Source organism: Mirounga leonina, unplaced genomic scaffold, assembly GCF_011800145.1.
Source record: "Mirounga leonina isolate KUSES-001 unplaced genomic scaffold, KU_Mleo_1.0 Mir_125, whole genome shotgun sequence".
Classification (NCBI taxonomy): domain Eukaryota; kingdom Metazoa; phylum Chordata; class Mammalia; order Carnivora; family Phocidae; genus Mirounga; species Mirounga leonina.
Window position 1 is genome coordinate 8,395,480 of NW_023270305.1, and position 15,112 is coordinate 8,410,591.

General features: G+C 35.7%; 1 protein-coding gene and 1 non-coding gene across 8 annotated transcripts in view; one reads left to right on the forward strand and one right to left on the reverse strand.

Annotated features, from left to right (window-relative positions):
• Positions 1–15,112, reverse strand: part of PUM2 (pumilio RNA binding family member 2) — a 101,273-nt gene that overhangs the window by 10,621 nt on the left and 75,540 nt on the right. For 4 of the 7 annotated variants that reach the window (XM_035000653.1, XM_035000649.1, XM_035000651.1 and 1 more), the window contains 3 exons: positions 3,489–3,756; positions 2,410–2,539; positions 599–733 (listed from right to left, as the gene is read on the reverse strand). In XM_035000653.1, the coding sequence (XP_034856544.1) occupies positions 599–733; positions 2,410–2,539; positions 3,489–3,756 (533 nt within the window). The remainder of the gene's footprint in view (positions 1–598; positions 734–2,409; positions 2,540–3,488; positions 3,757–15,112) is intronic. The other 3 variants (XM_035000654.1, XM_035000650.1, XM_035000652.1) reach the window with 1 other exon arrangement.
• LOC118008322 lies at positions 72–175 on the forward strand. Its single transcript, XR_004678643.1, has one exon. It is a non-coding gene; the product is annotated as a U6 spliceosomal RNA (small nuclear RNA).

The window sequence follows — 15,112 nt, forward strand, 5'->3', positions numbered from 1 at the left end:
AATTTTTAAGAACTTTATATAATTTTTAACTGGCATATAGGAACGCAACTGGTTTTAAAATTTTTATTCTTATGCTCGCTTTGGAAGGATATATACCAAAATGGGAATGGTACAAAGATTAGCATGGTGCCTGCACACAGATGACACACAAATCCGTGAAGCGTTCCACATTTGTGTTAACTGGAATTAAAATAAAACTTAAAAATAAAGAGCACTCTACTCAATGAAAAATTTTTTTATTCTTATGATAGAAATGTAAGTACAATCCAAATACACTTTGGAAATAGTAAAAGGTATTCCTGATACTACAGAAAATCAAATAAGCAAGTGTAGCAAAAATACCCATCATTTAGCATTCTGCTTACCACACAGGAGGCACTCAAATATCTTCATTTAAAGATGAAAAGATGCTGAAGAAAATGAAGAGGACAGAACAAAGATCCACTGTGTAACAATTAATAATGTACTGTTTGAGACAGATTTTTTAAAGTATTTTATTCTAATTGTGGAAATATTTAATGTTTCACTCTAAGATTCTAACATAATAAAGTAGTAATTTAAAAACCAAATAAAATACAAAAATTTTGTCTTAACTTACAATTACCTGCTGGTCAGATGAAATAGACTCCAACGCTTTCTGAATAACACGGCAGCCATACATCTGCAAGGCTAAAGGCAGAACATGACCACGAATACGAGTAGCGAGGGCTAATTTTTGATCCAAACTCCCAAACTGATGGAAAAAAATTAATATTAATAAAAATAACCATATTATTTTGTTAAACCTGAAAAACCCGCTTTTTGCAGCCTATTCACTATATTTTAAAAATATCACATTTGGTAATCATGTAGGAAGGAGGATTTAGGTAAAAGCTAATAAAGATAGATCCAGAGCAGCCTGAAGTAACTGTCCTGCTTGTTTGTGGGGTTAAGTCTCACTATCTAAAATTTCCTTGTTACTCATACATTAACCACCTGTTATTCTTTTAAAATAAACATCTTTACTCTTCATTTTAAACAATCTCTTCATCTTTAACTTCTGAGCCATACATACAGACCAGATAGATAATTCTCAACTACATTCTGATGTTAACTGTGCAGGAACCTTAAGCCAAGCTATAATACAGAAAGTTATAAACTGAAAATTAGCTAAATCACAAAATACATGACATCTAACAAAATCAAAAGGACTATACTATTATTAATTTCTTCACCTACGACTTACTCCCAATGCTTTATATTTTCAAATGTTAATCAGGTTAATATTAAACTTCTCATTTAAAGTAGGCCCATGTATTTTAAAACTATTTTTGTGATAAAATATATAGCATAAAATGTCATTTTCACTATTTTTAAGTGCATAATTCACTGGCATTAATTATATTCACAATGTTGTGCAATCATATCACAGTGTTTCTAAATCTTCCCTGTTGTCTCAAACAAAATGCCGTATGCATTAAGCAGTAACTTCCCACTTCCCCCAATACCTGGTAAGCCCCAATCTACTTTATGTCCCTATCAATTTGCCTTTTCTAAGTATTTCATATAAGTGAAACTCTACGGTGTTTGTCCTTTTACATTTGGCTTATTTTACTTAGCTTCATCCATGTTGTAGCATGTAACAGAAATTCATTCCTTGCGGTTGAATAATATTCTATTGTATGCATATATCACATTTTGTTTATCCATTCATCTGCTGGACATTTGGGTTGTTTCTATCTTTTGGCTATTGTGAATGATGCTGAAACAAACACTAGTGTTTGGAGTCCCTGTTTTCAATTCTTTTGGGTGTATATACAGAAGTGGAATTGCTGGGCTGTATGATAATTTTGTTTATTTTTTAAGGAACTGCCAAATTGTTTTTCACAACAGCTACACCATTTTACATTCCTATGAACAATGTACGAGGCTTCCAATTTCTCCACATTCCCACCCACATTGGTTATTTTCCGTTTTGTTTTTTTTTCATTACAGCCATGCTAGTAGACGTAAAGTAGAATCTCACTGTGGTTTTGATCTGCATTTCCCTAATGACTAAGGTTGTTAAGGATGTGCAATTATTTTCTCCCAAGCTCATTCATATATATATATATATATATATATATATATATATATATATATGTATTTGGGTTTTTTTTTAAATTTTATTTATCTATTTCAGAGAGAGAGCACAAGCAGGGGAGGGGCAGACTCCCCACTGAGCAGGGAGCACAAGGTGGGGATCAATCCCAGGACCCTGAGACCATGACCCGAGCCAAAGGCAGACAGATGCTCAACGGATTGAGCCACCTAGGCACCTCCCAAGCTCATATATTTTTATATGAAAATGACTCTTACCAACTTTCTGGATTTTTCTAAGCATTAAAAACATATAGTTGGATAGATGTACAAACATGTATGTGTGCTTACCTCAAAAAATTTCTGTATAACATAGTTTCCAAAAACATCTGTCATTAACTGATAGGCTGCTTGTAGAATTTCATTAAATACCATCTGTCGCTCAGCTGGAGTAGCTCTCTCTAGTTTTTGCTGAATGAACCTATGTAGAAAAATTGTACATGCCATGACAGCACACTGGAAACACGCTTCTGTAAAAATCTGACTTGAGATTTACATATCCCCACATATATACACATAAAATTATTTCCAGAAATAGTACTAATGCATTTAGTACTGTGAACAGCCAATTTAAAGCAAAGAAGACAAAAGTTATGAAGCATTTCTTTATAACACCTTAATTATTTTTTTCCTGTAGAACACCTTAATTTGAAGTAACTACTAGTTAGGTAAACAGTCTGGACATAAAGAGGTTTAACACTTAAGTTAGTTCTGGTTGCATTATAATCAATGAAGAAAAATTAGATTTTATTGGTTATTCACATTTTTTCATAATATTACTAAATAATATCTAAGTTTAGAGAATAAAAGAGGCTCTTACAAATAAATTCTTAGCCACTGTGAGTGATACAAGGTTGATTTGCTACTCTTAAGAATTTTCAAACATAGGGAGATAAAATAAAACTATAAAAGGAAAAAACAATTTAAATTTAATGTATGTGTTACAAGTGAAATGTTTCTACTTAACCCACATCACATCAAATACAAATCTATAAAGGAACACAAAAGCATTTAACTTTCTAATTTTTTTAGACAAAGTCTACATCAGGGACACTTAAGTCCACAAATGTAATTCAGTGCATTATTTTAAAAGGAAAATTAAAGTCAGTCAATGTAATAAAAATAATCCAATAAAAAGGCACTGCTATATATTCATTATACAAATATTCTCATTAGAGAAAACTGGGAAACCATAAATAATTAAAAAACCTGAATTTTTATCATTTGTCCTAGTATCAAAGAAAAAATCCGTATCGGGTATTTGTTTTTTAAAAACTTCCAACTTCCATGCAGATTAAATGACCCCAGTCAAGAAAAATTTATGCTCTTACAAGGCAGTAATTTTCAAAGCAAAAATGATAATCACCTACCTAGAGCCATGCTGGTCTTGAGAAAACTCAACTATGTGTCCAATCAAGTCTCTAAGCTGAAGGTTTGGGAAACGGTTGTTCCTGAAATCTTCCAGTAATCTACTTCGGCCAGAAGGCATAATATCAGACCTATTATACCGAAGCCGAGAAGGAGGAAAGAGCTGGCTGCTGGAGCTAAACAGACTGGAAGTGCTTGAAGCACTTCGGTATTTTGCTTCTGCTCCAGGTGCTGCAGAGATATATCGACCACTACCATTTGTCAGGCCTCCTACAACAAAGCAGCTGTGGTCAGCAAATGTTTTTGACAAGGCCATTCCTCAGATAAGAGTTACTTCAACTAAAAATTCAATCAAGAAATATTCATTCCACTAACCACTAATTCCCATATGTTATAAAAGGAAATTAAAATTGGAAGAGAAATCTCACACATTTACTTTAATGTGTGTATGGCGATAGGATCTGGGGGAAAAAGACTAGAAAACATGAGAAAAATCAACCTGTATTTGTTCTTAACAGTTTAATTTTAATCATAATTATAACATCTAATGTCGTATGTTCTCAGAAGCTTAGTTTAAAACACAATTATAGCAAGTAACGTCATACATACTAGTATCAACACCAGAACACTAAAGCCACCAACAAAATTTCCAGTTTATTAACAAGGTTACAAATAGCTATCAAACTCAGATTTTAAGTCACTGAAATAGAGTTGGGCTGAAATTTACCTCCAGTGTTAATGGAACACTGAGGGCTAAATCGGTCCTTTTTTTGGACTATATAAAAAAATGCATTAAGTCGTATAAACCTCTAGGTAAAGAAAAACTTTTTTTTTTTTTAGTAAACTCGGTGCACAAGGTGGGGCTTGAACTCACGACCCTGATATCAAGAGCTGAATGCTCTATTGACTGAGCCAGCCAGAGCCCCAAAAAACCTTCTTGAAGAAGTTAACACACTGATTAATTTTTGAAGTTAAAAAAAAAAACCAAAAAACCCAGTTAACTAATCCAAATTACATCTTATTTTTAAAAATTTGAAGGAATATTCTCCATAAAACACTATTATTTTACCAAGAAATAGAAGTAAACATTTATTTTTCCTAGAACTTTAATCTTGATCATTTGAAACAAATAAAAAACCTCTTTAACTTATATTCCATTCCAAACAAGATAATTAAAGGGTAGTCAATAGAAACAAAAAATACAAGCAGGAAATTGTTACTACAAATAACCATTTAAAAGTACTTGACAGTGTCCTTTTAAAAAAGAAAAATGTATAGAAAACCATAAAGCGCAGATTTAGTAGCTCAAATAAACAAAATCTACCATCAGCTTTATGCTACTATATACCATCTCAATGTAGAGTAATGCTATATATACAATCGAGACAACAAGGCAGGATGTCAAGGACACACTGTCAGTGCAAAGTTGCCAAGTTATACAGAGGCATTTAAAAGCAAAAAGAGTTATAAGGACAAGGAGCAGTAAGAGTTATAATCCTGAACAGTGAATTGCATTAGAACATTCCTCTTTTACTTACAGTCCCCATTCCTCTAGCTTTTTATTGTTGTTGTTGAATTTCCCACCATCCAGATTATACATATTATAATTTATATGACTTTCCAGTCCCCCTTCCAATGTTAAGAGCCACAAAATTACATCCACCTACCTACATGCTAGATACCTGGCACCTAAAACAATGCCTGACAGACAGTGGGTACACAATAATATTCTTGAGTATTTTATGTAACATTAACTGCCCAAGGTCTGGTTCTGTACTTCTTTCTTAAAAGTGTGTAATTTAACAAACCTTTTTATACACCAAAACCACTAACATCAAATTCTCACATTCATTCAAGGTCTATATAACTATCTCAGTGTTGATGTATAAAAAAATCTAAAAAGTGAAAGAATTCAGTGTTTTAATACTGTCGTGATTTCCTCAATACTTTTTTTTTTTTAGGGGGGAGGGGTGGGAGGAGAGAGAGAGAGAGAATCTTAAGCTCCACGTCTAGTGCAGAGCCCAACAAGGGGCTTGATCCCACCACCCCGAGATCATGACCTCAGCCGACTGATTTCCTCAATACTCTTAACCCTCTAGCTCCTACTATTATTTCTATTTATACAGTTCCACAAATATACAGTGCCATGAACTGTTCACTAGCCCATCTGAATCTCTAACAATTCTTCTTTTTGTAGGGCAGGGGTGCTCTGCTTATCATTCCAATCTGTTTTTACAAAGAAAAATTATAATGTCCTGTTCAAAGGCCACTTTGATGATGTCACTTTGCATTAAAGTATCCTGCTAAAGTACATTCTCTAAAATCTTCAGCCTAATTTTCAAGTCATTATGCTGAACCTATTTCCCAAATTTCCTAGTAGCACCTAGTAATTTAACTGTTCACTTATTATTATCTCTGTACCATTGCTAATCATTACCTCAAACCTAAGGCCCAATCCTACATACTTACCCCCAGGTATGACTATGCCAACTGGTACTTCTAATATCCAACAGCAATTTCTCCCATGTCTAGATACTCTTTGATTATATTCTATCAGCTCCCTAATACCAAACTCCTGATACACTCTTTGACAACTTGAAAAGTCTAATAATGCTAAACTGCCTTGAGTTTAAAAAAAACCTTAGAATTTCAGTTCTGAAAGTCTTAATTAGTATTTGTATTTACAAAATTGAAAAAAATTCACTCAGGGTAGGATACCTTTCTTTCCTTACAAATTAAATAAGCATTTAAAACCCAATTCATAATATACATTAAACACTTTAAATCTAGTTATCTAAACAATCAAAGCATGCCATTCAAAACCTATTTTGGGATTGAGGGACATTTTACAAAACTGGCCTATAATCTTCAAAAAATGTTGAAGTCATAAAGGACTGAGAAATAGTGCAAGATTAAAGAAGAATAAAGAGCCATGACAAATGAGTGTCATATGTGAGCCCCCCCTAATCAATCTCCTTCCCAATCCTTACTCTTTCCTTTAGCCCTCTGGCAAAGTTTGAGTAAGTTGGCTGATTTGATTGTGGTATTGTATCGTTGTTAATTCCCTGACTTTGATAATTGTGGTTACATAAAAGAACATCCTTATTTTCAGAAAACATACATTGATATATTTATGGGTAAAGGACAATACATCTGCAAATTCCTTTCCAAAGTATCAAGAAAAAAAAAATACTGGATGTGAGTGGAAAGGATTATACAGAGAGGAGGAGAGAAGAAGAGAGGAAAAGAATGATAAAGTTAATGTGGTAAAATAACATTTGGAAAATGTGGATAAAGGGTAGGCTGGAATGTTTTTCTATCAGTGTTACAGCTTTCCTGTAAGTCTGAAATTATTCCAAAATTAATTAAAAACAAACATATAAGCAGGCTATCTATATCATTGCTAGTGGTAGTCTATAAGCAGATGTTTCTGCACCAAATGTGTTAAAGGGATAACAGTCCTTCAATTCATCACTGATATCCCCCCTTATTATTTACCACTTCTTAATCACTACTTGGATAAGAATGTTATTGGACATGGACATTTGTACTATAATTTCACAGATGAAGTCACCAGGGTCAAATGTGATATGCAGCTAGTCAGCCAGGACTCTTGGCTAAAGCTTATGACACAACAGTGTGCTGCCACTTACATGCTATTTACGTTAGGATTTTTCAAGTTCATTCATAAGAACTGAGTGAAGGCAAACACCATGCAATTATCCTAGTAGAAACAATATGATTTTATAAGTTTTCATTAATTTCCTTGAGAAGTCTGTTGTTTCAGAATCCTTCCTATTATTAATAAAAAATACAAGATTATAAAATACTAAGAAAAACACAGGAGAAGAAAAACCATGTAAAACTGGAACCACCACAAAATAAATAAACCTGACTAGTCTTTTCATGATTTTCTACCTCCCGAGGATTTGGAAAGGCAGTTCCTCAACCTATCAGACCTGTGTAATCTTTTATTTTTTTAAAGATTTTATTTATTTATTCATGACAGACAGAGAGAGAGAGAGAGGCAGAGGGAGAAGCAGGCTCCCAAGGAGCAGGGAGCCCGTTGCGGGACTCGATCCCAGGATCCTGAGATCATGACCTGAGCCGAAGGCAGATGCTTAACCATCTGAGCCACCCAGGCGCCCTGTGTAATCTTTTAAAAATACAGATTTCTGAGCCTTACTCAAGACCTACTGAATTACCCTCAGTGGAAAAATTTATTTAAAAAAAAAATCTGAAGGTTATTCTGATAGAAGAGTTTGGAGGCTAATGACATAATTCAAGGTTTCATTTTATACCAGGTTGTCAACCACTATTTCAAATAAAAATGGTAATCCTAGTAGATTTGGACCCTGAAAAGGGTACAACCATATATAGGCTACTAGACAGTGCCTGTTTCAGAAGACAAGGCTCTAGAAAGCTCAAGAAATGGTAAGCTGATAACCAAAGATGACCAGTTAGTTGGAGCAGGCAAAAATCAGTGATATAGAGTGGTAGAAAAAAAGCCTAAAATGAGGACAGTCTATTTTATTTTTTGACATTTAGTTACTTCTACCCCATAAACAGGATAGCTTAGTACTTTTAGTTCCAATATTTTTTTTCTATGATCACTTTTTAAAAGAAGTATATGGAACATTTAGAGTAGATGGTAACACGAATAATTTGACTTACTGATACATTTATATGCATATGTTGGACTTTGGTAGGAAAATGACTTTGGAGCAGTGCTTCTCAATATGCACATGAATCACTTTGGGGTATTGGTTACACATTCCTAACTTTAAAAATTTCTCAAAGGACAACACTGATCAGACCTTATTCCTGAGTTCTGGTGTCTCGTTTTAGATAGGGTTTACGTGTTCAATATAATCAGTTTCCTTACCTACTTTAGAAAGTCCACTTAAGGGGCGCCTGGGTGGCTCAGTTGGTTAAGCGACTGCCTTCGGCTCAGGTCATGATCCTGGAGTCCCTGGATCGAGTCCCGCATCGGGCTCCCTGCTCGGCAGGGAGTCTGCTTCTCCCTCTGACCCTCCCCCCTCTCATGCTCTCTCTCTCTCATTCTCTCTCTCAAATAAATAAATAAAATCTTCAAAAAAAAAAAGAAAGTCCACTTAATAACTTAATATTCTTAACTGATACTATGCACTAGACCCTGAGGGTCCACGAGGGTCTTTTTAAAAGGCAGGAACCATTTACTGAGCGTTCTTTCTTGGACATTGAGAATGTGAACTTTGCATAAAATGCTATTCGGTGTTGAAATTGTGCCTCCTGCAGTTTGTTGTTCTGTTTTAAGCCACTCAGCTGGGGTAATTTGCCGTAACAGCCCTGGGAAACTAACACAGATTTTGGTACTCAGAGTGAAGTGCTACTATTAAAAAAAAATGCCTAAAAATGAAGTGACTTTGGAGTTGGGTAGAAATGTGGATATTAAAGGCAATTCTGGGGAGGGCTCAGATAGATGTGAGGAGCACTTATCAAAAGCTGCTACCATCTTAGAGAGTACGTATGTTTGTCATGAACAATGTTGGTAGAAATATGAATGCTAAAGATGCTCCAAGTGAGGTCTCAAGAAAATGAAAAACAAGTTACTGGAAATAGAGAAAATAGACTGAAATGTGTTATGCGGGGTGGAAAACAGAAGTGGTATGGATAACTAAGATTTCCAAGCAACATGTTAAAAGGTATGCTCTGGTTTCTCCTGGATGCTTAAGGTAAAATAAGAGAAAGAGATAATTCAAAGAAGGAACTGTTAAGCCAAAGAAAACCAGCACTTGATGATCTGGAAAAAAATCTTAGCTTATCGAGATAGAATGCTGAGGGCACAGAGCCAACGGGTGTGGCTGGACAGTCTCTTGACATTAATGGGCAGCCCAACAGTGTTTTTGAGAATTTCCTCTCAACAGAAACACTGCCAGCCGGTCTGAAAGATCAGAGATGGGACAAAATGAAGAACGACTGAGAGCAGAGCCACAGATGCAGAGGCTAGAGGGGTGGGGCAGCAGGTCTAGAGGACAGAGCAGACGGGGTGTAGTCGTGGCCGAGTGGTTAAGGCGATGGACTAGAGGACAGAGCATCTAAGCCACAGATGATTATTCTCAGGCCTTTTAACAAACAGGATTTGCCCTGCTGGCTTTCAGACTTGCTTGGGACTGGTAATCCCTTCATTCCTTCCAATTTCTCCCTTTTGCAATGGGACTGTCTATACGATGCCTGTCCTACTATAGTATTTTAGAAGCAGATAACTTGTTTTATAGGTTTCATAGGTCCACAGATGGAGAAGAATTTTGTCCCAAGATGGACCATATTCAGTGTCTCACCTGACAGACAAGATGAGATTTGGACTTTTCTGAGTTATTTAGATGAGATTTTAGACTTTGAGTTGATGGGAGGATGGGTTCCGACTCTTGGTGATGTTGGTTTTGGGTGAATGTATTCTGCATGTGGGCCAAACATGAATTGGAGGAGCCAGAGGGCAGCCTATACTAGGTTGAATGGTCTCCCAAAAAAGTATGTTCAATTCTTAACTCCTAGTACCTGTGATTTGATTTTACTTGGAAATAGCATCTTTACAGATGTAACCAAGTTAAAGAAAGGCTAGGCTGGGCCCCTACTCAATGACTGGTGTCCTTGTAAGAGGAGTAAAATTAGGACAGAGACACACAGGGAGAATGTCACATAATGAGGTAGGCAGAGATGAGAGTGATGCATCTAATAAGCCAAGGTTTACCAGCAACCACCAGAAGCTAGGAAGAGGCAAGGAAGGACTGCCCTCTTTGGTCTTCAAAAGGACATGGCCCTGCTGTCACCTTGATTTGATTTCTACCCTTCAGAAGTGTGAGACAATAAATTTGTGTTTTAAGCCACCTAGTTGTAGTAGTTTGTTAAAGCAGTCCTAGGAAACGAATACATATGCTATCCTTCTTAACAACCCTATGGGACAAGAATATTATCTCCATTTTACTTGTCACACAATAGGCTTGGAGAAGCTAAATACCTTATTCGAGGATGCATAAATAATAATGAGACTGAGGGTTTTTTTTTAAACCATTATGTCTCAATAATTCACTTAAAGCTTTTAGTTATATCCCGCTATACCTCATGAAGAACATTTTACACCATATAATGTTCTTAAATCTGGGATATGTTTCAAGTTACATGGGGAATAAGTCACAAAGAATTTTTCTAATCATTATTAAATATGTATTTGCCATATAAAGACACAAAAATTTTACTGGAAAAAGACTGAGGTTTCAGTGAGTTTAAAAACCAATGTGGTTTTTTTTTAAGATTTTACTTATTTATTTTTTTAGAGAGTAAGCAACAGAATAGGGGGAGGGGCAATGGGAGAGGGAGAGAATCTCCAGGAGACTCCCTGCTGAATGCAGAGCCTGACTCTGGGCTCGTTCTGGGCTCATTCCCACGACCCTGAGGTCACGACCTAAGACGAAACCAAGAATCGGATGCTCAACCAACTGAGCCACCCAGGTGCCCCAAACACCAATGTGATTCTAGTTTAAAGCAGTCTTCCACATAACATTTAACAGGTTAATATAAAAAGCAAAAAGCATGAACACGGCTGGTATACAACCTTAAAGTTGTACATCTTATGACAATATGTACAGCAAACATCAGATGCAAACTACAAACCAAAATAACAATCTGTTGTTTCCATTTCTACTGCTTATAATTGTTTTCTAAAAGCAATTAAGCAACCTTACCTTTTAGCCTCTAGTTAGGCGTAAAGGTTCTAAAAATATAAAGAAGGAGACCATCATGACAAAAGATACTTGATAATCTTCCCTCGTTCATCAAAGAGCATTTACAGACTTGAGTTATTAACACATCAACTATAGAATTCAGACTAGTATTACATTATTTCTATCACTAACTCACTTGCTGATTCCCATTATTCCAACAAAAAGGCTAGTTTGTTTGGTTTCAAAAGTTGCCTGAACCTTAATCTTCAGTGAAAGCTACCTCTCTGTTGAAAATGAGGACACTTTAAAAACTGCCTATGAGCCCAAAATCCTAAGTAGTGGTGTGAACTTCACTGACTGCCTGATATAAACATGTGGGCAAAAGTATCTCCCTGCACATCTCAAACCACCCTCTCAGATCTGACTTGAATTCCTCTCTTTGGTTAATACTTTTGGTGACATAACAAACCATCAGGCTACATACAACATCTGCATTTCTTTTAATATATTCCTGTTGCGATTTCATGGCCAGCTGTTCTGAATAACTGGGGTAAACGACAACTTTCTGATCCTAGACAAACACGGGCACAATGATTTTATCTCTTGATGGGACTGTTTACACTGGTAGGAAGAGGGCTGAACTGGGAAGGTACTGTGAAAGATACATTTAACCCAGAAAAACCTAGACCTAAACTCATTTCCAAAAACCAAAACCAAACCAAACAACCCCCCCACCACACACAAAATACACACACAAAAATAAAAATTCCACAACTGTCATGGAACTTTTCAAAGTGCAGTATTCTGAAGAGTATGATCCTAACAAACTAATCAGAAAACACTGACTGAACAGCCAAATAATGCTTTAATGTAGAAATCCAAATAGAATGTAAAATAATTTTTGAAACAAAGTAGCTAATGTCCAAGAATAGATTCATCAATAAAATAACAAAGAAATAAAACCCCTCAAATTCAATTACCCAAACTTCTGTTGAGATCTGAATACTCTTAAAGCTGTGGAGAAAGGCCTGGGCTTTCTTGCTTCTAATCTAAAATAAACCCAGAAGTACCTCTAATAGAAGTCCAGTCTGTGGTAAATTTGGTACAAAAAAAAACATGAAGGAAAGATGGTAATTTTAATGGAGAGACTATGTTTTTATAAAATGGAATTAAAGTGCAATAAGAAAAGAGCATTACAATCATTACATTTAAGTGCTGGTATACATGTCTACATTCAACACAACACTACAAACTCCATGATGGTGGGTAAGGATGGTGTCTTTTTCCTTAAGGAAATATCTCTAGTCAAGCAGTCTGGCATGTAGGTATTCTTTACTGGCTGAATGAATTAATATTAGCAAAATTTCTGATCAGACACAAAAATTCTAAAATGGAGGTCAATAAAACTACCCACGAAAGATTAACATAAAATATAGATTAGTCTAAGTATAAATTAAATTAAGTTAATCCTATTCTATTTAAAACATCACATAAAGAAGACCCTATGTCATCAGTTTTAATTTAAAAACGAGTTATAAAATGTTTTAAGAGCCTAAGGTAAAAATTATTTAATTTGGATTAAAGGTCAATTGTTAACAAGTGAAAAAACCATAAAGCAGCCAATATACTAACATTCAAACTCACTTTTCCCACCAACTCACAAGAGGCTAAATTATATTTTACCATAATTTTATTAAAAATTCTAAACTTAGGGAATATTTATTGAGACAGATATTAGACAGAAAAAAAAGCATTCTTTGAGAAGCAGTGTGACATCCTGGAATGAGCCAGACAGACTGGGCTCAAGATTTTTGTTCTTTACTAACTTCTTGACTGTAAGCAAGTTATTAGAGAATAACAGGTATGTGTGTGGGGGGGTATGTGTAGTGTGCAAGAGGAGTCAAAGTTCACTTCTATCTGGATATTTAACTGCTCCAGTCCAATTTACTAAAAAGACTGTCCTTCCCAAATATGCCAGAGTGTGGGCATAAATCAGGTAACTAAATGACTAGGTTTATTTCTGGATCCGCTATTCTACTCCACTGGTTTACTTATCCTTGTGTCAATGTCACAAGTTTAGATACTGTAAGTTTACAATAAATTTTGATATTAACTGGTTCTTCAAGATAGTCTTGACTGTTCTCAGCTGTCTTTCCATTATTTAAATCTGCTTGTCAATTTCTTTAAAAAGCCTGAAAAATTCTTGAACTGTATTTTTTTTTTTTTTAAGATTTTATTTATTTGAGAGAGAGAGCTCATGAGAGGGAGGAGGGTCAGAGGGAAAAGCAGACTCCCTGCCGAGCAGGGAGCCTGATGCAGGACTTGATCCCGGGACTCCAGGATCATGACCTGAGCCGAAGGCAGTCGCTTAACCAACTGAGCCACCCAGGCGCCCCTTGGAACTGTTTTAAATCTATACATCAACCTGAAGAAAGGTATCGTCTTTTTAACAATGAATTTTTCAACCCCCAAACATGGTATATTTACCTATTTATTTGTCTTAACTTTTCTTTTTATAAAGATTTTATTTATTTATTTGATAGAGTACAAGCGGGGGGGGGGTGAGGCAGAGGGAGGAGAAGCAGACTCCTTGCTGAGTGCAGAGACTGATATGGGGCTCGATTCTAGGACCCTGAGATCATGACCTGAGCCAAAGGCAGATGCTTAACCAACTAGGCAACCCCAGTGCCCTGTCTTAACTTCTGTCAGTGTTTTAGAGTTTACAGTGTGAAAGATCTTGCTCTTCTTCCAATGGACCTATTCCTGGATACATTATAAGGAAACAATCACACATGAAAATATTCTGAATATGTAAGTCAATTTTCAATGTCACCCCATGAGACACATGCTGTTTTCATTTTCAAAGATTATTTAGCTAGAGCTACAGATCTCTCCCCTGAAGTACATCTGAATATATTTTAAGAGCTCTGTTTCTGATCCTATGTTTATTTAATGTACATTGGTTAGTATATGAACAAAACAATGATATAAATTCTAGGAGAAGTCTTGGCAGATTAAAAGAATTTTTAAGGCACAAGAAGACTTACTTGCTATCTCAGTAAAAAGAAAAAGGTAGAGAAATTGAGTGCGGAGCTGAAACGCAAATGTGAAGGTTAAGGCCAAAAAATAAAAACAGTAAGATGACAGTAAATAATGACATATAATGAGCAAAAGTTGAAAAAAGCTCCAATCTGCAAAATTCGTTATCAAGGGTGAAAAAGGCATTTAAAAACACATGAACAAAAAAATTTAAAAAAAAATAACACATACAAAAAGAGAGACTTTTTAATTTTCTCTCATCTATCAACTTTTATCCCTCAAAACCAATTTTTTAAAGATTTTTATTTATTTGACAGAGAGAGCGCAAACAGGGGGAGCAGCAGAGGGGGAGGGAGAAGCAGGCTCCTGATGAGCAGGGAGCCCGATGCGGGGCTCAATCCCAGGACCCTGGGATCATGACTTGAGCAAAGGCAGACGCTTAATCGACTGAGCGACCCAGGCGCCCCAAATCCTCCCACAACTTTGAAATATGCAATGGCAAGCAGAGTTCAGATTAAAAAAAAAAAAGGCATTAGGGAGACAATGGAGGACAAGATCAAAGGTTCACATGAACACCCAAGGGATCCAGGAACTATAAAAAGGAAATGTGAACTAGAATAAGGTCATGTGTAAATTATGAATTATTTCCTTCCAAGGTATCTCTCTCCCTGTGGGTGCTACTGGAAATTTCAGTGGGATAAAATCATTTTTTCTTTCTTATGAGAAGATTAGCATCTGGTTATTGAATGTCAACAGAATCCCTACAATCACTGTGGTAAGCAAATACTGTTGCCACACAATTACAAATTGTTTACCTCCTCATACTTGGTATTTTAAACAACTGCTCCAAGTGATTCTGATGCTGAACCACTGACTCAAATCATCAA